Here is a 27176-nt window from a genome sequence, read left to right on the forward strand (position 1 = left end):
CCCTTGCTGGTCACGATTCGGTATTTCACACTTCGCTTAGGGTTCCTGTGTCGTTTACAACCCGCATCAGTCCCTGTCCTAGTGTATTTCCTACTTCTCTCTCCCCCTTTAAGAAAATCTTGCTCAGGGATCTGCCCTTTATGTAAAGTTATAAATGTGGGCTTGTACGCCTGGCGATGTGTGAAAGGATGCTGGAGAGCGGACTTTTTAGGTGAGCACGCCCACTGTTTCCATTGTGTAGAATTTAAAAAAAAAAGAGAGAGAGAATAAGGCCATTTTCATTGGAGGGAGAGGAGGGGAATAAAATTTACCAAATGTCCACAGTTCCTTTTAAAAAAAGACTTCTGGGACGCCTGGGTGGCTCAGTTGGTTAAGCAGCTGCCTTCGGCTCAGGTCATGATCCCAGCGTCCTGGGATCGAGTCCCACGTCGGGCTCCTTGCTCCGCAGGGAGCCTGCTTCTCCCTCTGACTCTGCCTTCCACTCTGTCTGCCTGTGCTCGCTCCCACTCGCTCTCTCTCTGACAAATAAATAAATAAAATCTATTAAAAAAAAAAAAAAAGGACTTCTTTTTTTTTTTTTTTTTTTTAAGTCTTAGGTTCTTCTCAAGATTAAGCAGGAAGTTACAGAGATTTCCCATATGCCCTTACTCCCGCCCATGCATAGCCACCCCTCTTGTCAGTATCCCCCACCAGCGTGGTGCATCTGTTACACGGGATGAACCTATACTGACACATCGTTATTGCTCAAAGTCCATAATGTACCATGGGGTTCACTCCTGGTGGTGTCCATTCTGTCCGTTTGGACAAAAATGTAATGACAGGCGTCATTACATCATTGTGGTGTCCTATAGCCAGGATTTTCACAGCCCCGATATCCTTTGTGTTCTGTCCATTTACCCCTTCCTCCCCACGCAGCTCTTGGAACCATTCATCTTTTTACCATCTTCATAGTTTTTGCTTTTTCCAGAATGTCATCGAGTTGGAATCACACATACATAGCCTTTTCAGATTGACTTTCATTTGACATTACACCGTATCTTTTCATGGCTTTATAGTTCTTTCCTTTTAGTGCTGAATGATAGTCCGTGGTCTGGATATACCACAGTTTACCCGTTCACCTGACATCTGGTTGCTTTCAAGTTTGGCAGTTAGAAGTAGAGTTGCTCTAAACATCTGCGTGCAGATTGTTGTGTGGACAGCTGTGTGGACAACTCCCTTGGGTAAATACCAAGCAGTATGATAGCTAAGTCATGGTAAGAGTCTCTTTAGTTTTGTGAAAACCACCAAACTCTTCCAAAGTGGCTGTACGTTTGGAATTTTTACATTCAAAAATAAATGAGGGGCGCCTGGGTGGCTCAGTGGTTAAGCCGCTGCCTTCGGCTCAGGTCATAATCTCAGAGTCCTGGGATCGAGTCCCGCATCGGGCTCTCTGCTCGGCCGAGAGCCTGCTTCCCCCTCTCTCTCTGGCTGCCTCTCTGTCTACTTGTGATTTCTCTCTGTCAAATTAATAAATAAAAAAAATCTTAAAAAAAAAATAAATGAGAGTTTCTGTTGCGCATTTGAAGTTGTTGGGTGTTCTAGATTTTGGTCATTCTAATAGGTAGAGTGATACCTCATTGTTTTAATTTGCTTTTGATGAAATATGATGTGAAACATCTTTTCATATGCTTATTTCCCATCTGTACATCTTGTTCCATGAAGTGTAAGGTCCATTTATTTATTTATCTTTTAAAAAGATTTTATTTATTTATTTGACAGAGAGACGTCACAGGTAGGCAGAGAGAGAGAGAGAGAGGAGGAAGCAGGTTCCCTGCTGAGCAGAGAGCGTGATGCAGGGCTCCATTCCAGGACCCTGAGATCACGACCGGAGCGGAAGGCAGCCGCTTAACCCACTGAGCCACCCAGGTGCCCCAAGTCCATTTATTTTTTAATTGGGTTGTTCGTTTGTTTTCTTACTGTTGACTTTTAAGCATTGTTTCTATATTTTGGATAATAGTCCTTACCAGATATGTCTTCTGCAAATATTTTCTTCCAGCCTGTTTCTTGTCCTCTCATTCTCCTTTTAAATTTTTTTTTAAACCATGATCAGGGTTTTATTTGGATAAATGTTGGCATGGATTTAAAATCTGCAATTAATAATATTATCAATCATGTTAATAAACTCTTTTCTCATCGTGATCTCTGCCTTTCTTTTATGAATTTCTTCTTTCTTGAGAATGTTGCTGTTCAGAATTTGGGAAGCTTAGACTGGTTGAAATTAGTCTCAGTTCTCATACTGACTGAATTTCTTGTTTTTCATGACCGCAGTCAGTCTTCAATAATCATTACCCTTGTATATTTCACCTTCTTTAAAGACAAACATTTTTAATCTGAGTTTGTGGTCTCACTTAGTATATGAAAAACATAAGAAAATGGTGTTTGTGTGGTGTATAATACACTAGACAAGGCTCTGGGAAGAATATAGATAGCTTATCATGAAGTCTCTGCTCTCAAGTTTTTAAAAATCAAATAGAGGTTTTCAAGTTTTTAAAAATCAAATAAGAGATCTTCATCTTGTTGAATAATTGAGTCGAAAATCCTTTAGGTGGGGTCAGGCAAGGTAGGAGATCCTTATGGGTGGGAAACTACAATGGCCCAGAGACCTGTGTTGGAGCCTGAGTACAGTCAGGAGGGTGGTTCAGTTCAGGATGTCAGAGCATGAGTGGGGTAAAGAGAGTGTTTATATGTGGTGGGGTCATTTATAGTCCATTGGGCCAAGTGAAAATGAGGATCAATAAATATTTGGTATTCATAGTATTTTTTAAAGCATGCTGTTTATCCTGTTACTACCCAGTTTTCAACTAGGATTGATTTAACGATTAAAGATAGAACCCTAAGTTTCTCAAATATCCTCTCGGTTTCCAAAATCAGCATGTCTCTGTGTTTTATTTTTCCTGTTGTTCCCAGTGATGAGGCTGTTTCCTAGTTGGAGTTAATGACTTTTTTCTTTGTGGAAGCATCCTAGCATTTCTTAGTCTCACCTAGGTATGGATTCTCTTAAATTCATCATGCTGGCTTATGCTCTACAGATTTAGGGAATTTGATTGTGTATTTTCTCAGAGTAGATCTCTTTTCTTTTTCTTTGTTCTTTGTGGAATAACAATTGGTCAGAAGTTGGACCCCCTGAGTTTTGGAACTTCTTTGTTTCTCCCATTTTCTACTTCCTCTTCATTTTTTTTGTCTTTTTTTCCCCCTCTCAGACATATCTTAGCTTTTTCATAATTACTGCTTTTTAAATTTTAGGCAAAAATGTTTTAAATTATTAAGAATTTTTCTTGGGCTCAGCGTAGTATACCACTTTTGTTTTATGAGTCCAGTATTTCAAATCTCTTTTCCATGTACTAATTAGAGTTTTGTTTTTTGTTTTTACATTCTCTCTCTCTCTCTCTCTCTCTTTTTTTCTCTTTCATAGAAGCCTAGCCTGGGTGGCTCAGTTAGTTAAGTATCTGCCTCCTGCTCCGGTCAGGATCCCAAGGTTCTGGGATGGAGTCCCTCGTTGTGCTCCTTGCTCTGCAGGGGCTTTGTTTGACCCTCCGCAGGGTTTCTTGACACTCAATGTTACATTACTTTCAAATGTACAACATAAAAATTTGATGTGTTTATATGTTGGGTTATGCTCTTCTTTCTCATTCTTGAATTCATTTTTCTCTTGGGCCTTTTTCTTTTCCATTTTTAAAATTCGTATTGATTTTCCTGTTTTGTTTAAATGTCTGGTGATCTATAGATGCTGGTGGTATTTAAGACTGAAACAATAGAATACAGTTTTTTAGCTCTGTATTCTTTAAATTCAGTTAGTCAGTTAGCTCTGTGTTGATGGGGTGGGGATGTGGGAGTCTTTTATCCTGTTCATTCCCTTTCTCACTCTTTCCTCCTTCATATTTCTAGTTTTCCTAGTTCTGCATTGTTACGGCTTTTTCCTGGGCAGATTAGCTTTACGACCCATCAAAAACTGGATCCTCCGAGCTTATTTTTGGCTGCTACCGCTTTTATTCTGCTTCATCAATTAACATAATCCATTTTTTTCAATCTTTTAGAAATTTGTTAAATTTTTTTGTTAATAGGTGGTCCTCTCTTCCACCCTCTTTTTCATTGTTGTTTTATGTCATTTTAGTGCTTAACTATTATTCTACAGGGATCTGCCTGCAAGTAAAGGAGATAAGTAGATATTGCGAGTCAACCAATTTGAATTATTAGAAGCACAGATAGTTGGAATTTTGATGGAAAAGGTATGGAGGCAGGGTAGAGGAAAAGGAGAAAGATGGAATAAATCCCAGGGTGAGCAAATAGTATAAGCAAAGATTTTGAAACAGTAGATATGAGGCAAGTTCTCTTTAACTTGATCCAGATGAATTCCTCTTTATAATATTATAATGGCCAATTATCAAAACTTGCTGAATGAATAAATGAGGAACTTAAATGTTCACCAGTTCGATGATTTATTTTTCTTTTAGGATCATCTCAAAAATGACTACAGAAGAAGATTTTGCCGACCTTGCAGGTGAGTTATTTATTTAAGCTTTTTAAGTCATTTTTATTTCTACAGAAAGTGATTTTTAAATGAAGAAGGGAAAATTACTTCTAACAATGATTTCTGTGCCCACTGATTAAGTATAGTCTACTTAGTGATTTTATATTAACGGAAATATTAATGCAATCACTGTAGTGACTTAGCAGTAGTGAGAAAAGAAATTTAGCTAATAAATTATGGTTCAGGAAGAATCAGTCTTAGTTCTGACTGACAGCCATGGGGAAAGCACTCTATAGAGTGGATTGAATGGTAATATTACAAAGATGCAGCATATTTGTTGGGGCTAAAAGAAAACATAGGTGTAGGTTATAAAGAGGCAATATAGGATCTTTGTAGTATGGAACTGTTCAGTATCTTGACTGTGGTGGTGATATCTGAACCTACAGATGTCATAAATTGCACAGAACTAGGTACTGACGTAAACTCGCAAATGAGTACAGTTGACCCTTGAACATCTTGGGGGTTAGGGTTGCTGACCACTAAAGTTGGAAAAGTTGAAAATCCTTACATAATTTTTAACTCCCCCAAAACTTCTACTAACAGCCTACTATTGCCTGGAAGCCTTACCAATAACATAAATAATCAACACATACTTTGTATACTCTATATTATATACTGTATTCTACAATAAAATAATCTAAAGAATAGAAAATGTTATTAAGAAAATCATAAGGAAACACAATTACAGTACTGTACTGTATTGGTAACAGTAAGTTTTTGTTGCCTGTTTACAAGAATTGTCTGTTATTACCTATATTAATATAGTCTTATAAAAACACTGTAGATGTTACATATATTACTAGCACTAGACATCAGACATGAAAATATGTGGGAAAGAAATTCATATTTATTTACAAATATAACAGGTATTGATAGAGAAGCAGTAATATGATTGCTTTATGGTAGCCTGGTGTGATCAATATGATTGTTTTATGGTAGCCTAGTCTATACACTACTGAATGAATTGTAAAATTTTTATAGCATACAGCATATGGTATAATATTTATTATATTCATAATATAGTTTGGAAACATTGTTACTCTTTTATTAAACCACTTACCTGTGAGGAGAGACATATTATATGGTAGTATAATTCTTTGAAAGGAAAGTTAAAGACAGCGAGATAACACATTATTAATTTTATATTAAATATCACTCACCTTATGCCCATGTAAAGATAGGCTATCTACTTCCGTCAGGTTTTGCACAAGATGTTCTCACAATGAATCATTAGGTGATGATGATGACAATGACACACAAATGTTTCATACGTTTTTTGCTATACAGTTAATAGATTTTCACATGTGCACACACACATACATAGTTCATTAATGATATGGCGTGCTGATTACTGTTCATTAAGTGGAAGTGGGTCATCACAAAGATCTCCATCCTCATCGTCTTCACATTGAACAGGCTGAAGAGGAGGAGAAAGAGCTGAGGTGATTGATTTCAGGTGTGATGGAGGCAGAAGAGGTGGGGAGGTAAAAGGGGAGGCAGGAGAGGCAGGCATGCTTGGTACAACTTTATACAATTAGACCATAATTTTTGTCTGATGTTTGCTTTTTCATTTCTCTAAAATTGATTTTATATGGTACCAGTGGTACCAATCCTTCTGCTGTTTACCTTATTTTCACTGTCTGTTATGACAGTTAGAAGGTCCATGTCATAAAAGAGGCCCAAAACAGTCTGGAGTAATTGGAAGCCTCTATCAGATTATCTAATGTCAATTTGTTTTCTTTTTCTTTTTTTTTTTTTTTTAAAGATTTTATTTATTTATTTGACAGAGAAAGATCACAAGTAGGCAGAGAGGCAGGCAGAGAGAGAGAGAGAAGGAAGCAGGCTCCCTGCTGAGCAGAGAGCCCGATGCGGGACTTGATCCCAGGACCCTGAGATTATGACCTGAGCCGAAGGCAGCGGCTTAACCCACTGAGCCACCCAGGCGCCCATCAGTTTGTTTTCTGATAGTGCTTCTGTATCTCCTACCTTGTCTGGTACTGATTTAGAAGTGCTCATCTCCAGATAGTCATCTTCTGTTAATTCCTCCGGTATTGATGTCTATTAGCTCTTTAATTTCTCCAAGATCCTTATTTTAAAACCCTGTACCCCAACCTTTTTTGCCATATCCACAAGCTTTTTTTTGACTTTTCTTGTTTGGCTCCATTGTAAATCCTGTGAAGTCATGTATTACATCTGCACATAGTTTGCTCCAGCAGGATTTTATTGCTTTGGGCTTAATGGTTTTCATAGCTTTTTCTCCTAACAATAATGGTATCTTCAGTACTGTAATCCTTCCAGACTTTCATGTTGTTTTCTCTGTTACATATTCCTTAGCATAGAGAACCATGTGTAATGAGTCTTTACAGTCCTTATGATTCTCTATTCTGGAGGCTGAATTTGAGAAGTTGTGTTGGGGGCAGTTATACCGTTTTGACTCCTTCAGTGTTGAACTCTTGGGGTTTTGGGTGGCCAGTGGCATTTTTAATATCAGAAGAACTTTTAAAGACAGATAGATCCTTACTGGTAGGATACCTCTTGAATTCAGGGACAAAGCACTGGTAGAACCAGTTCAGAAGAAGGATTCTCATTGCCTAGCTTTCTTGGTATCGTACAGCCCCAAATCTGGCAGCTGGTGTTTTATCTTTTTCCTTCAAAGCTGGGGTTTAGCAGTTTTGTAGATAAGTCGGTCCTGATTATTATTATTTGCACAAAACAGTAGAGTTAGCCTATCCTTTGCTTGCTTCTCTTCCTTAATAATAAATGTCCTCTATGGCATGTTTTTTCTAGAATAGGACAATTTTGTCTGCTTTAAAATATGTTTATACAGAGATCCTTTTTACTCAGTGATTAACTTTTTCTGCCTTTTTTTTTTTTCTTTTTTGGGAAAAGTAGCTTTATTTATTTGAGAGAGAGAGAGAGAGAGAGCATGTGTATAAGCAGGGGGAGGGGCAGAGAGAGTGGGAGACAAGCAGACTCCTTTTTGTGAGGGGAGCTCGGTGAGGGGCTTGATCCCAGGATCCTGAGCCAAAACCAAGAGTTGGATAATTAACTGACTGAGCCCCCCTTTTTTTTTTTTGAGAGAGGAGTGTGGGAGCAGGCATGCAAGCAGGAGGGAGGGGCAGAGGGACAGGGAGAGAGATAATCTTAAGCAGGCTCCATGCTTGATGGAGGGCATGGAACCCGATGTAGGGCATATTCTCATGGCCCTGAGATCATGATCTGAGCTGAAATCAAAAGTCGGATGCCCAACTGACTGAGCCGGTTTTATTTATTATTATTATTATTATTATTATTTTGAGAGGGTGTGCACAAGCAGCGGGGACAGTGGATGGGCAGAGAGAGAAGGGAGAACACTTTAAGCAGACTGCACCGAGTGGGGAGCTCCGTCTCCTGATCCTGAGATCATGACTTGAGCTGCAGCATCTGGGAACTTGTATGCTGCCTTTTTTTTTTTTTTTTAAGATATTATTTATTTGAGTGAGAGAGAGCGTGATAGGAGAGAAGATCAGAGGGAAAAGCAGACTCCCTGCAGAGCTGGGAATCTGATGTGGGATTCCGTCCTGGGACTCTGGGATCCGGACTTGAGCTGAAGGCAGTGCCTTAACCAACTGAGCCACCCAGGTGCCCCTGTATACTGCCTTTTGTTTAACAGAAGAGTCTTATGTTATCTTGACTTTTTAAAAATTAACATATAATGTGTTATTTGTTTCAGGGGTTCAGGTCTGTGATTCATCAATCTTACACACTTCACAGCACTTACCATAGCACACACCCTCCCCAGTGTCCATCATCCCGCCACTCCATCCTCACCCCCTTGCACTCCAGCAACCCTCTGTTTTCTTTTCTTTTTTTAAATTTTTATTTATTTATTTGACAGAGAGAGATCACAAGTAGGCAGAGAGGCAGGCAGAGAGAGAGAGAGGAGGAAGCAGACTCCCCGCTGAGCAGAGAGCCCGATGCGGGACTCGATCCCAGGACCCTGAGATCATGACCCGAGCCGAAGGCAGCGGCTTAACCCACTGAGCCACCCAGGCGCCCAACCCTTTGTTTTCTGAGACCAAGAATCTCTTAAGGTTTGCCTCCCTCTCTGGTTTCGTCTTGTTTCATTTTTCCCTTCCTTCCCCTATGATCCTCTGTCTTGTTTCTCAAATTCCTCAAATCTGTGAGATCGTATGATAATTGTCCCTTTCTGATTGACTTATTTTGCTTAGCATAATACCCTCTAGTTCTGCCCATGTGGCAGATGGTAAGATTTCGGTTTCTCCTTTTTGATGGCTGCAGAATTATTCCACTGTGTATATATACCACATCTTTTTTTTTTTTTTTTAATATTTTCTTTATTTATTTGACAGACAGAGATTACAAGTAGGCAGAGAGGCAGACAGAGAGAGAGAGGCGGAGGGAAGCAGGCTCCCCGCTGAGCAGAGAGCCTGATGCGGGGCTCAATCCCAGGACCCTGAGATCATGACCTGAGCTGAAGGCAGAGGCCCAACACACTGAGCCACCCAGGTGCCCCTATACCACATCTTCTTTATCCCTTCTCTGTTGATGGACATATAGGCTCTTTCCATAGTTTGGCTATTGTGGACATTGCTTTTTTTTTTTTTTTTTTTTTTTTATTTATTTGAGAGAGAGACAGTGAGAAGAGAGCATGAGCGAGGAGAAGGTCAGAGGGAGAAGCAGACTCCCCGTGGAGCTGGGAGCCTGATGCGGGACTCGATCCCGGGACTCCGGGATCATGACCCGAGCCGAAAGCAGTTGTCCAACCAACTGAGCCACCCAGGCGTCCCTGGACATTGCTTTTATAAACATTGGGGTATATGTGACTCTTCAGATCACTACACTTTTATCTTTGGGTTAAATACCCAGTAGTGCAGTTGTTAGGTTGTAGGTTAGCTCTATTTTCAACTGTTTGAGGAACCTCTATACTATTTTCCATAGTGACTACACCAGCTTGCATTCTCACCAGCAGTGTAGGAGGGTTCCCCTTTCTCCACATCCTCACCAACACCTGTTGTTCCCTGACTTAAAATTTTAAACCATTCTGACTGGTGTGAGGTGGTATCTCACTGTGGTTTTGATTTGTATTTCCCTGATTCCGAATGATGTGGAGCACTTTTTCATGTGTCTGTTGGCCATTTGGATGTCTTCTTTGCAAAAATGTCTGTTCTAGTCTTCCGCCCATTTCTTGATTGGATTATTTTTTCTTTGGGTGTTGAGTTTGATAAGGTCTTTATAGATTTTAGATACTAGCCCTTTATCTGATACGTCATTTTCAAATATCTTCTCCCATTCTGTCAGTTGTCTTTTGGTTTTTTTGACTGTTTCCATTGTTGTGCAAAAGCTTTTGATCTTGATACTTTGATGAAGGCCCAATAGTTCACTTTTGCCCTTGCTTCCCTTGCCTTTAGTGATGTATCTAGGAAGAAGTTGCTGTGGCTGTATTCTCCGCAAGGATTTTGATGGATTCCTATTTCACATTGAGGTCTTTCATCCGTTTTGAGTCTATTTTTTGTGCATGGTGAAAGAAAGTAGTCCAGTTTCATTTTTCTGCATGTGGCTGTTTTCCCAACTCTGTTTGTTGAAGAGACTTTTTTCCCATTGGACCTTTTTTTCCTGCTTTATTGAAGATTAGTTGACCATAGAGTTGAGGGGTCCATTTCTGGGCACTCTAATCTGTTCCGTTGATCTGTGTGTCTGTTTTTGTGCCAGTTACCATACTGTCACTGATTACAGCTTTGTAATAGAGCTTGAAGTCTGGAAATGTGATGCCACCAACTTTGGTTTTCTTTTTCAACATTCTTCGGGCTATTTGGGGTCTTTTCTGGTTCCATATAAATTTTAGGATTATTTTTTCCAGTTTGTTGAAAAAAATGGATGGTATTTTGATAGGGATTGCATTAAATGTGTGGTTTGCTTTAGGTAGCGTAGATGTTTTCACAATTTTCGTTCTTCCAATCCATGAGCATGGAATGTTTTTCCATTTCTTTGTGTCTTCCTCAATTTCTTTAATGAGTATTCTATAGTTTTCTGAGTATAAATTCTTTGCTTCTTTGGTTAGCTTTATTGCTAGGTATCTTATGGTTTTTGGTGCTACTTTGAATGGGATTGACTCCTTAATTTCTCTTTCTTCTGTGTTGTTGGTGTATAGAAATGCAACTGATTTCTGTGCATTGATTTTACATCCTGACACTTTACTGAATTCCTGTATGAGTTCTAGCAGTTTTGGAGTGGAGTCTTCTGGGTTTCCACGTAAAGTGTCATATCATCTGCAAAAAGTGAGAGTTTGACTTCTTCTTTGATGATTTGGATGTATTTCTTTTTGTTGTCTGCTTGCTAAGGCTAGGACTTCTAGTAGTATGTTGAATAGCAGTGGTGATAGTGGACATCCCTGCTGTGTTCCTGATCTTAGGGGAAAAGCTGTCAGTTTTTCCCCATTGAGACTGATATTTGCCGTAGGTTTTTCATAGATGGCTTTGATGGTATTGAGGTATATGCCCTCTATCCCTACACTTTGAAGGCTTTGATCAAGAAAGGATGCTATACTTTGTCAAATGCTTTTTCAGCATCTATTGAGAGTATCATATGGTTCTTGTTATTTCTTTTATTAATGTATTGTATCACATTGATTGATTTGCAGATGTTGAACCATCCATGCAGCCCAGGAATAAATCCCACTTGTTTGTGGTGAATAATCCTTTTAATGTACTGTTGGATCCTATTGGCTAGTATTTTGGCAAGAATTTTTGCGTCCATGTTCATCAGGGATATTGGTCTGTAATTCTCTTTTTTGATGGGATCTTTGGTATTTGAATCAAGGTAGTGCAGCCCTCACAAAATGAGTTTGGAAGTTTTCTTTCCATTTCTATTTTTTAGAAGAGTTGGAGGAGAATAGGTATTAATTCTTCTTTAAATGTTTAGTACAATTCCCCTGGGAAGCCATCTGGCCCTGGGCTCTTGTTGGGAGATTTTTGATGACTGCTTCAATTTCCTTACTGGTTATGGGTCTGTTCAGGTTTTCTGTTTGTTTCTGGTTCCGTTTTGGTAGTTTATACATCTCTAGGAATGCCTCCATTTCTTCCAGATTGTCTAATTTGCTGACATATTATTGCTCATAATATGTTCTTATACTTGTTTGTATTTCTTTCGTGTTGGTTGTGATTTTTCCTCTTTCATTCATGATTTTATTAATTTGGGTCCTTTTCTCTTTTCTTTTTAATAAGTCTGGCCAGGGGTTTATCAGTCTATTAATTCTTTCAAAAAACCAGCTCCTAGTTTTGTTGATTTGTTCAATTGTTCTTTTGTTTTCTATTTCATTGATTTTTGCTCTGATTTTTTTAAAAATTTTATTTATTTATTTGACAGACAAGTAGGCAGAGAGGCAGGCAGAGACAGAGAGAGGAGGAAGCAGGCTCCCTGCTGAGCAGAGAGCCCGATGTGGGGCTCAATCCCAGGACCCTGGGATCATGACCTGAGCCGAAGGCAGAGGCTTTAACCCGCTGAGCCACCCAGGTGCCCCTCTGCTCTGATCTTTATGATTTCTCTTCTCCTGTTGGGTTTAGGCTTTCTTTGCTATTCTTTCTCCAGCTCCTTTAGGTGTAGGGTTAGGTTGTGTATTGGAGTCATTTGTTGAGAAAGTCTCGTAATGCGATATACTTTCCTATTAGGACAGCCTCTGATGCATCCCAATGATTTTGAACAGTTGTGTTTTCATTATCATTTGTTTCCATGAATTTAAAAAATTTTTAATTTCCTGATTGACCCATTCATTCTTTAGTAGGATGCTCTTTAGCCTCCATGTATTTGAGTACTTTTCACCTTTCCTCTTGTGATTGAGTTCTAACTTATGAAAATATATAGGGAGTGATCCCAGTCTTTTGGTACTGGTTGAGACTGATTTGTGACCGAGAATGTGATCTATTCTGGAGAATGTTCCATGTGCACTAGAGAAGAATGTGTATTCGTTTGTTTTGGGATAGAATGTTCTGAATATATCTGTGATGTCATCTGGTCCAGTGTGTCATTTAAGGCCTTTATTTCCTTTGCTTGGATGATCTGTCCATTTCAATGAGGGGGGATGTTAAAGTCCTCTACTATTTATTATTGTTGATGTGTTTCTTTGGTTTTTTTACTAATTGGTTTATATAATTGGCTTCTCCCATGTTAGGGGCATAGATATTTAAAATTGTTAGGTCTTCTTGTTGGATAGACCCTTTAAGTATGACATAGTGTCCTCATCTCTTATTATATAGTCTTTGGTTTAAAATCTAATTTGCCTGATCTAAGGATTGCCACCCCAGCTTTCTTTTGATGTCCATTAGCATGGTAAATTTTTTTCCACCCCCTCACTTTAAATCTGGAGGTGTCTTTGGGTCTAAAATGAGTCTCCTGCAGACAGCATATCGATTGGGCTTGTTTTTTTTTTTTTTAAGATTTTATTTATTTGACAGAGATCACAAGTAGGCAGGGAGGCAGGCAGAGAGAGGAGGAAGCAGGCTCCCTGCTGAGCAGAGAGCCAGATGTGGGGCTTGATTCCAGGCCCCTGAGATCATGACCTGATCAGAAGGCAGAGGCCTTAACCCATTATAGGGCTTGTGTTAATCCATTCTGTAACCCTTTGTCTTTTGATTGGGGTATTTAGCATATTTAGTTTCCCAGTAAGTATTGAAAGATACGAATTTAGTGCCATTATATTGCCTGTAAGGTGACTGTTACTGTGTATTGTCTCTGTTCCTTTCTCATCTATGTTACTTTTAGGCTCTCTCTTTGCTTAGAGGACCCCTGTTAGTATTTCCTATAGAGCTGGTTTGGTGTTTGCAAATTCTTTTAGTTTTTGTCTGTCCTGGAAGCTTTTATTTTTTTATTTTTAATTAATTATTTTAATTAAGATATAATATATTATTTGCCCCAGGGGTACAGGTGTGTGAATTGTCAGGCTTACACAGGTCTCAGCACTCCCCATATCACATACGCTCCCTAATATCCATAACCCAACCACCCCCTTCATACCCCCTCCCGCCAGCAACCCTCAGTTTGTTTTGTGAGATTAAGAGTTTCTTATGGTTTGTCTCCCTCTTGATCCCATCTTGCTTCATTTTTTTGTTCCCTACCTCCCAAGCCCCCCACTCTGCCTCTCAAATTCCTCATATCAGGGAGATAATATGATAATTGTCTTTCTCTGATTTATTTCGCTCAGCATAATACCCTCTAGTTCCATCCATGTCATTGCAAATGGCAAGATTTCATTTCTTTTGATGGCTGCATAGTATTCCATTGTATATGTATACACCACATCTTCTTTATCCATTCATCTGTTGATGGACATCTAGGTTCTTTCCATAGTTTGGCTCTTGTGGACATTGCTTCTATAAACATTCAGGTGCATCTGTCCCTTCAGATCACTACATTTGTATCTTTAGGGTAAATACCCAGTAGTGCCATTGCTGGGTTGTAGGGTAGCTCTATTTTCAACTTTTTGAGGAACCTCCGTGCTGTTTTTGTCCTGGAAGCTTTTTATCTTAACTTCTTTTTCCAGGGACAGTGTAGTTAGATATACTATTCTTTTTTTTTTTTTTTTTTTTTAATATTTTATTTATTTATTTGTCAGAGAGAGAGAGAGTGAGCGAGCACAGGCAGACAGAGTGGCAGACAGAGGCAGAGGGAGAAGCAGGCTTCCCGCCGAGCAAGGAGCCTGATGTGGGACTCGATTCATGACCCGAGCTGAAGGCAGCTGCTTAACCAACTGAGCCACCCAGGTGTCCCGGATATACTATTCTTGACTGCATGTTTTTCTCCTTTAGTGCTCTGAATATATCATGCCAGTCCTTTCCAGCCTGGCAGATCTCTGTGGATAGATTTCCTGCCAATCTAATATTTCTACCATTGTATGTTACAGACCTTTCGTCCTGAGCTGCCTTTAGGATTTTTTCTTTGTCTTAGGGACTTCTAAGTTTTACTATTAGATGATGGGTTGTTGACTTATTTTTATTGATTTTGAGGGTGGTGGTTGTCTATGCCTCCTGAATTCTGGTTCCTGTGTTCTTCCCCAAATTAGGGAAGCTCTGTGCTATAATTTGCACCAGTATACCTTCTTCCCCCTCTCCTTCTTCTGGGATCCAAATTATTCTAATATTGTTTCATCTGACAGTATCACTTATCTCCTAAATTCTCCCCTCATGATCCATTAGCTGTTTATCTCTTTTTCTCAGCTTCTTTATTCTCTATCATTTGGTCTTCTATATCACTAATTCTCTCTTCCACCTCATTTGTCTTAGAATTAAGAGCCTCCATTTTTTTTTTTAAATTTTTTATTTATTTGAGAGACAGAGATCACAAGTTGGCAGAGAGGCAGGCAGAGAGAGAGAGAGGAGGAAGCAGGCTCCCTGCTGAGCAGAGAGCCCGATGCGGGCCTCGATCCCAGCACCCTGAGATCATGACCTGAGCCGAAGGCAGAGGCTTTAACCCACTGAGCCACCCAGGCGCCCAAGAGCCTCCATTTTTGATTCTATATCATTAATAGCCTTTTTTATTTCATTTTGGTTAGATTTTAGTTCTTTTACTTCTCTGGAAAACGATTCTCTAGTATCTTCTCTTTTTTTTTTAAGATTTTATTTATTTATTTGACAGAGATTACAAGTATACAGTGAGGCAGACAGAGAGAGAGAGAAGCAGACTCCCTGCTGAGCAGAGAGCCCGATGCGGGACTCGATCCCAGGACCCTGAGATCCTGACCTGAGCCGAAGGCAGCGGCTTAACCCACTGAGCCACCCAGGCGCCCTCTTTCTAGTATCTTCTAAGCTTTTTTCAAGCTCAGCTGTTATGTTTCTAATCTTACTAATGTCCGTATTGATTAGGTCCCTTGTGGTTGGTACTGCCTCTTGTTCTTTTTTTTGAGATGAGTTTTTCCATTTTTGTCATTTTGTCCAGAGAAGAATAGATGAATGAGAGAACAAAATGCCAATAGGGTAACAATGACCTCAGAAAAATATACACTAAATGAATCAGAAGAGACCTGTAATTGAGGGCAAAAAAAAGGAGGGAATAAAAAGAAAGAATATCATCAGGCTGGTGAATAGAACAGAGCCGCACTTTAGATTTTGGGTGTATTTTGGTCTGTTAGAAAAAACTGCCTCCCAGGACACCTGGGTGGCTCAGTGGGTTAAAGCCTCTGCCTTCGGCTCAGGTCATGATCCCAGGGCCCTGGGATTGAGTCCTGCATCAGGCGCTGTGCTCAACAGGGAGCCTGCTTCCCTTCCTATCTCTGCCTGCCTCTCTGCCTGCTTATGATATCTGTCTTCCAAATAAATAAAATCTTTTAAAAAAATAAAAAAAAAAAAAGAAGAAACTGCCTCCCAAAATTTTAAAGAAAGAAAATCATGTATATGTATATACACCCTCCCCACACACAAATAATGGTAAATGTGATGAAGAGAGGGAATATGACTGTAAAGATGGAAATTAAAAAAGATTTCTAAAAATAATTGATAAGAGAAAAGTTGATTGAAAAAAGAAAGAAAAAAATTAAAAAAAAAAAAAGGAAGAGAAACATCCTCAGGCTGGAGACTAGAAGAAAACCATACACTAGATTTAGGATATAAGTCTGTTAGAAGAAAGTATATCCCAAAATTTTAAAGAAAGAATAACATACACACACACACACACACACACCCCAACACACATATATATACAAAAAATAAAGTTAAATACAATGAAGGAACAAAAAATGAATGTAAAAATTAAAATTAAAAAAGAGTTTAAAAAAGGTATTGATAAAATAAGATGATTAAAATAAGAAAGAGGAAAAATTAAAGAAAAAGAAAAAATAAAATTAAAAAAAATTTAAGTTTGAAAGACTAAAGAATCATGGGAAAAAAGCCATGAATTCCATTTGCTGTATTCCCCTGGTGCTGGAGTTTTGCTGTTCTTATTGATTGGTAAAATTGGTCCTGGCTGGATGTTCTTGCTGATCTTCTGGGGGAGGGGCCTGTTGCAGTGATTCTCAAGTGTCTTTGCCCCAGGCGGAATTGACAGCGCCCTTACCAGGGGCCAGGCTGAGTACTCTGTTCAGGTTTGCTCTTGGTGCTTTTGTTCCCTGACAACTTTCTGCACAGCTTTGGTGGATGAGAATGAAAATGGCAGCCTCTCAGTCTCCAGGCTGGAGGAGACAAGAGCTTGGAGGCCCACTCCCCAGTAAACCTTCAGAGAAAAGCTGTCAAACACGCCTGTCTCCCTGGTCTCCAGCTGCACTCTGTGCTCACCTGGCCTGTGCCTGTTTGGGGTCTCCAAACCCAGCAGATTCTTGCAGTGCACTCCCGCGCTGCCCCTCCTGGTGGAGGAAGGGGGGGGTCTCCCCAATTTGCCACTTGTAGGGTCCTTGCCTGAAAACCAGTAGCCTGGCTGTGCCAGGGATCATGGTTTATGGCAACCCTGAGCCGAGAACGCACTCCTTAGCTCCGTCTTTGCAGCTGGCTTCCCTGCTCTGATACCTGGGAGTTGTGCCGCACTCAGGCAACCTCAGTCTTTCTGTGACTCTGAGGCTCCTGAGACCACACTGTCTCAGTGGGAGCTCCACCCCCTCCCCTGGCTTGTCCTTAGCCACTGGAGCTACATCCCTCAGTGGAGCAGACTTCTCCAAGTTCTGATTTTGTGCTCTGCTGCTCTGTCACTTGCCAGGAGCTGGCTGATGGAGGCCTTCTCTCCTCCCCCACCAACCCACCGCGGTCTGTATTTCTGTATATCGCCTTGTGTTTACTTTCCCGAAAGCCTTACCTTTCAGAAAGTGGTCATTTTTCTGTTCATAGAATTGCTATTATTTTCTTTGATCTTTTGAGTCTGTAGGTGTTCAGAATGGTTTGTTAGCTATCTAGCTGAATTCCTGGGACTAGAAGGAATTTAGGTTTCCTAGTGCTCTGCCTCTTGCTCCTAATCTTGACTTTTTTAAAAAGCCAAGTCTCTTTCTAAATTGTCAGACCATCCTTTCCTGGCATGAAATTCTCTAGCTTTAGATCCTTCACTTCCTTTGCTTTAAGATGTCTTATAGTAACCTTGCTTTTTTTCAAGCCATATTAGTATCTCTATTTATGCTTTTCTCGTAAGAGGTCCTGCAAGCCACATAAAAGCTGCATTTTCAGTACAAGATAAAAAGCTATTTAGCAAAATGCAAGGTTTTGTATCTGCTGGCACAGCAGCAAAGACAGCTTCACTAATTTCTTTTTTCACAGTAGTCCTTATGCTGCATTTATTTATCTTGAAATAGCAGGCAACCACAGAGGCAGACTTCAGTCTATGGTATATATAAAGTAATTCAACTTTTTCTTGTAATGTCATGACGGTCTCTCTGTTTCTTGGTGGCATTTCCAGCATCACTAGTGGTACCTTGTTGGGTCCCCTGGTGTTATTTGGGGTTTACAGTATTGCACTAAACATAATGAAAAATGGGGGAACTGTGAGAGATCACTTTTTACTGCCAATTCGCAGTTTACTGGAGAAGATGAACTGCTCACTCAGAGATGATTAGTGTTAGATGGCATTTTAAGGGGATACTCACTAATACTTGAGCTCAGCACAACAGCAGCAGAGTGACTGTAAAATTATTACAGTTGTACAGCATGCACTACAGTTTTATGCCATTATGATTTAACTGCATCTTTACATTTCTTCACATCTCTTGACTACAAATAGCACCATGTATTGTATGTATAAGTTTTGATAAATTTTAACTTCTAAAAATAGATTTGTCTGTATTTTATGGTAGTAAATGGTAAAATAGACTAGTATCTACATGTATTTTATGCATTCATGACATACTTAACTTTTTGTTAATTTCTTTTTATATTTCTGGGCTATGTGGTTTGTCTAAGTTTTTTCAAATTTTTGCAGATCTCCAAAAAATTTTCCAGTATGTTTACTGAAAAAAAATCTGTATGAGTGGATGAAAAAAAAAAAAATCTGTGTATGAGTTCAAACCCATATTGTTCGGGGGTCAACTGTATGTGTAGAAATGGAGAAATCAGAAAAGATTAGTGGATTGTGTTGATATCAGTATCCTGGTTGTGGTAATATAGTATAGTTTTACAAAATGTTACCATTGGGGGAAACTAGATAAAAGTGAACAAGGGATTTTCTGTCTTTTATTTCTTACAACTGCATGTGAAACTACAATGAAAATTTTATACTGATTCATAAGCTGCTATTAAGGTTAATAATATTAAATAAAAATGCATTGGAGAACTTGAAGGGAAGACTGTTACTTGGAGCTATTAGTACTGTGACCATGAGTTTTTATTAAAGAAGTGTTTTAGTATGGATTAGATTTGTTCAAAACCATTTATATTATTGTTTAGATATACCAGTAGTCTAAAATGGCTTTAGATGTGGCTCTTCAATCAAGGAATGTAATTGTTAATGTAGATAACAGTATACTGCTTCAGATACTTTTCTGGAAACTCTTGGACTCTCAAGTACTTGTTTTGTCCTGAGATAGTAAAAGTGATATTTTCCCCATTAAGTAAAATAGCATTTTATAATGAGATATTAAATTTTCAAAGTAGATTGTAACTTAAAATAGCAAATATCTTCTGGAAATGATATGTGACATTTTCCCTTCCTTCTTATTAGAGCACCTGACATTAAGACGAAGCAAGGCCAGAACATACTGGAAATCTTGCAAGACTGTTTTGAAGAAAATAGTAAGACATCTTAAAGGTGGACTTTGATGGTTGGGTTGGATGAAAATGTAAATTTGTCATATTATTAAATTATTAATATTAAATTCAGTAAATACATTCTGACATTTAAATATAAAATATAAAATATCTTCCCAGAATGTTGAGTACATGTGTAATCCTTTATGTATTTCCTGATACACTGAGGATGATAGTAGCAAAAAAGAGAATAATTAATCATTTCCTTTAGTTCATACTAGATTCTTATACTCTGGGAGTCCATAAATAATTATCATACACAGGAGAAGGTATTTCATATAGTGGGAGTAAATGTGCAGAATACTTAGGATCTCTAAGAGGTAATGTTTGGTGATACGCAGTTCTTTCTATACAAATGGTGAGTTAGGGCAAAAACTTCTCTAAGTGCTTGTCAGCATTAGAAGGCATTGAAATAAGAGAATAGGCTAACCAAAGAAACAATGGAAAAATATTTCTTCTATATAAGCACTGAAAGAAGAGCTGTTATATTATTTCTTCAGGAATCTTGTTTGCCTTTTTCAGTTCCTGATGCCGACTAGGAACATTTGAATGTTGAAGTGATGTTTGTACTTAATTTTAAACTAATTGTTTTTAAAGAGTTGTCAAACTTCTTCACATTTCATGTAGGGCTTCTTTTAATTGTAACCAAAAGATTTTATACCGTGTTTATTTATTTATTTACTGCTTTTTTTAAGGTTTGGCCAATGATTTTAGCACAAATTCTACAAAATCATTGCTTTATTCAACACCTAAAACAGGAGACATTTGTATTCAGTCACCAAGCAAAGAGGTAGGTCAAAAAGAAGAGCTGGTATAGCTTTAACAGTTTAATGATGAAACATTACACAATATACTTATATTTATTCTAGTTTTTTTTACGTCTTATTCTTAAAAGGGAATCCTATATTCCCATTCTTTTTATCATTTAGAGGTGTTTTGTGACAATTTTGACTAGATGTTTCAAGTGTTTGAAATTGGAGGTCTGGGTGTAGAATTATTATATTGCTGCACAATCATTTTTCACCTCTCCTAAAATAATAATTGAATTAGGTTTTTAGGAAAGTGGGCGGCTGCTGAAGTTCCTAATCCAGGTTGGCAAATTTGGTTATATTCTGAAAACCAAAGTTAATCTATTACTATAAGGAGAATCAGTCTTTTTTAAAGATTATATCGTTTTTTTTTTTTTAATTTAATTTTTTATTTCTTATAAACATATATTTTTATCCCCAGGGGTACAGGTCTGTGAATCACCAGGTTTACACACTTCACAGCACTCACCAAAGCACATACCCTCCCCAATGTCCATAATCCCACCCCCTTCTCCCAAACCCCCTCCCCCCAGCAACCCTCAGTTTGTTTTGTGAGATTAAGAGTCACTTATGGTTTGTCTCTCTCCCAGTCCCATCTTGTTTCATTGATTCTTCTCCTACCCACTTAAGCCCCCATGTTGCATCACCACTTCCTCATATCAGGGAGATCATATGATAGTTGTCTTTCTCCGCTTGACTTATTTCGGTAAGCATGATACGCTCTAGTTCCATCCATGTTGTCGCAAATGGCAAGATTTCATTTCTTTTGATGGCTGCATAGTATTCCATTGTGTATATATACCACATCTTCTTGATCCATTCATCTGTTGATGGACATCTAGGTTCTTTCCATAGTTTGGCTATTGTGGACATTGCTGCTATAAACATTCGGGTGCACGTGCCCCTTTGGATCACCACGTTTGTATCTTTAGGGTAAATACCCAGTAGTGCAATTGCTGGGTCATAGGGCAGTTCTATTTTCAACATTTTGAGGAACCTCCATGCTGTTTTCCAGAGTGGCTGCACCAGCTTGCATTCCCACCAACAGTGTAGGAGGGTTCCCCTTTCTCCGCATCCTCGCCAGCATCTGTCATTTCTTGACTTGTTGATTTTAGCCATTCTGACTGGTGTGAGGTGATACCTCATTGTGGTTTTGATTTGTATTTCCCTGATGCCGAGTGATATGGAGCACTTTTTCATGTGTCTGTTGGCCATCTGGATGTCTTTGCAGAAATGTCTGTTCATGTCCTCTGCCCATTTCTTGATTGGATTATTTGTTCTTTGGGTGTTGAGTTTGCTAAGTTCTTTATAGATTTTGGACACTAGTCCTTTATCTGATATGTCGTTTGCAAATATCTTCTCCCATTCTGTCAGTTGTCTTTTGATTTTGTTAACTGTTTCCTTTGCTGTGCAAAAGCTTTTGATCTTGATGAAATCCCAATAGTTCATTTTTGCCCTTGCTTCCCTTGCCTTTGGCGTTGTTCCTAGGAAGATGTTGCTGCGGCTGAGGTCGAAGAGGTTGCTGCCTGTGTTCTCCGCAAGGATTTTGATGGATTCCTTTCGCACATTGAGGTCCTTCATCCATTTTGAGTCTATTTTTGTGTGTGGTGTAAGGAAATGGTCCAATTTCATTTTTCTGCATGTGGCTGTCCAATTTTCCCAGCACCATTTATTGAAGAGGCTGTCTTTTTTCCATTGGACATTCTTTCCTGCTTTGTCGAAGATTACTTGACCATATTGTTGAGGGTCTATTTCTGGGCTCTCTATTCTGTTCCATTGATCTATGTGTCTTTGTTTTTGTGCCAGTACCATGCTGTCTTGATGATGACAGCTTTGTAATAGAGCTTGAAGTCCGGAATTGTGATGCCACCAACGTTGGCTTTCTTTTTCAATATCCCTTTGGCTATTCGAGGTCTTTTCTGGTTCCATATAAATTTTAGAATTATTTGTTCCATTTCTTTGAAAAAGATGGATGGTACTTTGATAGGAATTGCATTAAATGTGTAGATTGCTTTAGGTAGCATAGACATTTTCACAATATTTATTCTTCCAATCCAGGAGCATGGAACATTTTTCCATTTCTTTGTGTCTTTCTCAATTTCTTTCATGAGTACTTTCATGAGTTTTCTGAGTATAGATTCTGTGCCTCTTTGGTTAGGTTTATTCCTAGGTATCTTATGGTTTTGGGTGCAATTGTAAATGGGATTGACTCCTTCATTTCTCTTTCTTCTGTCTTGTTGTTGGTGTAGAGAAATGCAACTGATTTCTGTGCATTGATTTTATATCCTGACACTTTACTGAATTCCTGTATAAGTTCTAGCAGTTTTGGAGTGGAGTCTTTTGGGTTTTCCACATATAGTATCATATCATCTGCGAAGAGTGATAATTTGACTTCTTCTTTGCCGATTTGGATGCCTTTAATTTCCTTTTGTTGTCTGATTGCTGAGGCTAGCACCTCTAGTACTATGTTGAATAGCAGTGGTGATAATGGACATCCCTGCCGTGTTCCTGACCTTAGCGGAAAAGCTTTCAGTTTTTCTCCATTGAGAATGATATTTGCGGTGGGTTTTTCATAGATGATGATATTGAGGTATGTGCCCTCTATCCCTACACTTTGAAGAGTTTTGATCAGGAAGGGATGCTGGACTTTGTCAAATGCTTTTTCAGCATCTATTGAGAGTATCATATGGTTCTTGTTCTTTCTTTTATTGATGTGTTGTATCACATTGACTGATTTGCGGATGTTGAACCAACCTTGCAGCCCTGGAATAAATCCCACTTGGTCGTGTGGCGAATAATCCTTTTAATGTACTGTTGAATCCTATTGGCTAGTATTTTGTTGAGTATTTTCGCATCTGTGTTCATCAAGGATATTGGTCTATAGCTCTCTTTTTTGATGGGATCCTTGTCTGGTTTTGGGATCAAGGTGATGCTGGCTTCATAAAATGAGTTTGGAAGTTTTCCTTCCATTTCTATTTTTTGGAACAGTTTCAGGAGAGAATAGGAATTAGTTCTTCTTTAAATGTTTGGTAGAATTCTCCCGGGAAGCCGTCTGGCCCTGGGCTTTTGTTTGTTTGGAGATTTTTAATGACTGTTTCAATCTCTTTACTGGTTATGGGTCTGTTCAGGCTTTCTATTTCTACCTGGTTCAGTTGTGTTAGTTTATATGTTTCTAGGAATGCATCCATTTCTTCCAGATTGTCAAATTTATTGGCGTAGAGTTGCTCATAGTATGTTCTTATAATAGTTTGTATTTCTTTGGTGTTAGTTGTGATCTCTCCTCTTTCGTTCATGATTTTTATTTATTTGGGTTCTTTCTCTTTTCTTTTTGATAAGTCGGGCCAGGGATTTATCAATTTTATTAATTCTTTCAAAGAACCAGCTCCTAGTTTCGTTGATTTGTTCTATTGTTTTTTTGGTTTCTATTTCATTGATTTCTGCTCTGATCTTTATGATTTCTCTTCTCCTGCTGGGCTTAGGGTTTCTTTCTTGTTCTTTCTCCAGCTCCTTTAGGTGTAGGGTTAGGTTGTGTACCTGAGACCTTTCTTGTTTCTTGAGAAAGGCTTGAACTGCTATATATTTTCCTCTCAGGACTGCCTTTGTTGTGTCCCACAGATTTTGAACCGTTGTATTTTCATTATCATTTGTTTCCATGATTTTTTTCAATTCTTCTTTAATTTCCCGGTTGACCCATTCATTCTTTAGAAGGATGCTGTTTAGTCTCCATGTATTTGGGTTCTTTTCAAACTTCCTTTTGTGGTTGAGTTCTAGCTTTAGAGCATTGTGGTCTGAAAATATGCAGGGAATGATCCCAGTCTTTTGATACCGGTTGAGTCCTGATTTAGGACCGAGGATGTGATCTATTCTGGAGAATGTTCCATGTGCACTAGAGAAGAATGTGTATTCTGTTGCTTTGGGATCAAATGTTCTGAATATATCTGTGATGTCCAACTGGTCCAGTGTGTCGTTTAAGGCCTTTATTTCCTTGCTGATCTTTTCCTTGGATGACTGTCCATTTCAGTGAGGTGAGTGTTAAAGTCCCCTACTATTATTGTATTATTGTTGATGTGTTTCTTTGATTTTGTTATTAATTGGTTTATATAGTTGGCTGCTCCCACGTTGGGGGCATAGATATTTAAAATTGTTAAATCATCTTGTTGGACAGACCCTTTGAGTATGATATAGTGTCCTTCCTCATCTCTTATTATAGTCTTTGGCTTAAAATCTAATTGATCTGATAAAAAGATTGCCACTCCTGCTTTCTTCTGATGTCCATTAGCATGGTAAATTCTTTTCCACCCCCTCACTTTAAATCTGGAGGTGTCCTCAGGCTTAAAATGAGTTTCTTGGAGGCAACATATAGATGAGTTTTGTTTTTTTATCCATTCTGATACCCTGTGTCTTTTGACAGGGGCATTTAGCCCATTAACATTCAGGGTAACTATTGAGAGATATGAATTTAGTGCCATTGTATTGCCTGTAAGGTGACTGTTACTGTATATGGTCTCTGTTCCTTTCTGATCTACCACTTGTAGGCTCTCTTTTTGCTTAGAGGACCCCTTTCAATATTTCCTGTAGAGCTGTTTTGGTGTTTGCAAATTCTTTCAGTTTTTGTTTGTCCTGGAAGCTTTTAATCTCTCCTTCTATTTTCAATGATAGCCTAGCTGGATATAGTATTCTTGGCTGCATGTTTTTCTCGTTTAGTGCTCTGAAAATATCATGCCAGCTTTTTCTGGCCTGCCAGGTCTCTGTGGATAAGTCAGCTGCCAATCTAATATTTTTACCATTGTATGTTACAGACTTCTTTTCCCGGGCTGCTTTCAGGATTTTCTCTTTGTCACTGAGACTTGTAAATTTTACTATTAGGTGACGGGGTGTGGGCCTATTCTTACTGATTTTGAGGGGCGTTCTCTGAACCTCCTGAATTTTGATGTTCGTTCCCTTTGCCATATTGGGGAAATTCTCCCCAATAATTCTCTCCAGTATACCTTCTGCTCCCCTCTCTCTTTCTTCTTCTTCTGGAATCCCAATTATTCTGATGTTGTTTCGTCTTATGGTGTCACTTATCTCTTGAATTCTCCCCTCGTGGTCCAGTAGCTGTTTGTCCCTCTTGCTCAGCTTCTTTATTCTCTGTCATTTGGTCTTCTATATCACCAATTCTTTCTTCTGCCTCATTTATCCTAGCAGTGAGAGCCTCCATTTTTGATTGCACCTCATTAATAGCTTTTTTGATTTCTACTTGGTTAGATTTTAGTTCTTTTATTTCTCCAGAAAGGGCTTTTATATCTCTCGAGAGGGTTTCTCTAATATCTTCCATGCCTTTTTCGAGCCCGGCTAGAACCTTGAGAATTGTCATTCTGAACTCTAGATCTGACATATTACCAATGTCTGTATTGATTAGGTCCCTAGCCTTCGGTACTGCCTGTTGTTCTTTTTTTTGTGTTGAATTTTTCCGTCTTGTCATTTTGTCCAGATAAGAGTATATGAAGGAGCAAGTAAAATACTAAAAGGGTGGCAACAACCCTAGGAAAATAGGCTTTAACCACATTAGAAGAGATCCCAAATCGTGAGGGGGGAGAAAGGGGATAAAAAGACGTTCAAAAAGGAAGAAAGAAAAAAAAAGAAAAAAGAAAAAAAAAAAGAAAAGAATTAAAAAAAAGAAAACAAATAAGAAAAATATAAAAAAGAAAAAATATATATATTGGATAAACTAGTTAAAGAACGTTAAAAAAGAAAAAGGTAAAAGTTAAAAAAAAATTTACCAGAAGGCGAGAAAAAAAACAAAATATGAAAAAGAAAAAAATTAAATTAACTGCAAGACTAAAAAAAATCACAGGGAAAAAGCCATGCTTTGCTTTCTCCTCCTCTGGAATTCTGCTGCTCTCCTTGGTATTGAAACCGCACTCCTTGGTAGGTGAACTTGGTCTAGGCTGGATTTCTTGTTGATCTTCTGGGGGAGGGGCCTGGTGTAGTGATTCTCAAGTGTCTTTGCCCCAGGCGGAATTACACCGCCCTTACCCGGGGCCGGGGTGAGTAATCCGCTCGGGTTTGCTTTCAGGAGCTTTTGTTCCCTGAGCGCTTTCCGTAGAGTTCCGGAGGACGGGAGTACAAATGGCGGCCTCCTGGTCTCCGGCCCGGAGGAGCCGAGAGCCCGGGGCCCCACTCCTCAGTGCGCCCTCAGAGAACAGCGCCAGTTACTCCCGTCTGCCTGACCTCCGGCCGCGCTCTGAGCTCACCGAGCCTGCGACCGGTTCAAGGTCACCCCGAGCTGTGAGCTCACTGTCGGCTCTGTCTCTGTAGCCGGCTTTCCCGTTCCAATACCCGCAAGCTCTGCGACACTCAGACACCCCCGATCCTTCTGTGACCCTGCGGGACCTGAGGCCACGCTGACCCCGCGTGGGCTTCGCTCCGGTTTAGCCTCTGGAGCGATGTCCCTCAGCGGAACAGACTTTTAAAAGTCCTGATTTTGTGCGCGGTTGCTCTGCCGCGTGCCGGCCCCTCCCCCCGGGGTCTATCTCCCGTCGCTTTGGATTCACGTCTCCGCCGGTCCTACCTTTCAGAAAGTGGTTGTTTTTCTGTTTCCAGAATTGCTATTCTTCTTCTCTTCGATCTGCCGATGGATTTTCAGGTGTTTGCAATCTTTAGATAAGCTATCTAGCTGATCTCCGGCTAGCTGAAGTAGTCTCAGCCTGCTACTTCTCCGCCATCTTGACTCCTCCCTAAAGATTATATCTTAAGAGGTTAGGTTGACCTAACTACAAAATAGCAAACTTTCAAATAGAATTTGTGAAGCTAATGAATAAAGACAAGTTATTCAAAAGTACAATACAAATTGGAGAGAAAAATTACGTAGTACTAGAAATAACATCGATTATAAATTTGTATAAATACCTAATTATATAGGTATTTATGAACAATGAAGAGGTTAGGGTTGTGGACCCACCCTTGCAGCTGAAAATCCACTTACAATTTTGGCTTCCCAAACACTTTACTAATAGCCTACTGTTGACTAGAAGCCTTACTGATAACATGAACAGTTGATTAACACATATTTTGTATATGTATTAAATAGCTGATTAACACATAATTTTGTATATG

The 27176-nt window shown here is 39.1% G+C and overlaps 1 protein-coding gene across 2 annotated transcripts in view; it reads left to right on the forward strand.

The window, feature by feature from the left end:
* The window catches only part of CENPC (centromere protein C), a 104996-nt gene that overhangs the window by 768 nt on the left and 77052 nt on the right, over nucleotides 1-27176 (forward strand). Inside the window, exons 2-4 of one of the 2 annotated variants that reach the window (XM_059160201.1) lie at nucleotides 4491-4537; nucleotides 19184-19270; nucleotides 19965-20059. In XM_059160201.1, coding sequence (XP_059016184.1) covers nucleotides 4504-4537; nucleotides 19184-19270; nucleotides 19965-20059 — 216 coding nt within the window. In that variant the 5' untranslated portion in view covers nucleotides 4491-4503. The remainder of the gene's footprint in view (nucleotides 1-4490; nucleotides 4538-19183; nucleotides 19271-19964; nucleotides 20060-27176) is intronic. The other variant, XM_059160195.1, reaches the window with a different exon arrangement.

The sequence above is a fragment of the Mustela lutreola genome, chromosome 1 (assembly GCF_030435805.1).
Source record: "Mustela lutreola isolate mMusLut2 chromosome 1, mMusLut2.pri, whole genome shotgun sequence".
In the NCBI taxonomy this organism is placed as follows: domain Eukaryota; kingdom Metazoa; phylum Chordata; class Mammalia; order Carnivora; family Mustelidae; genus Mustela; species Mustela lutreola.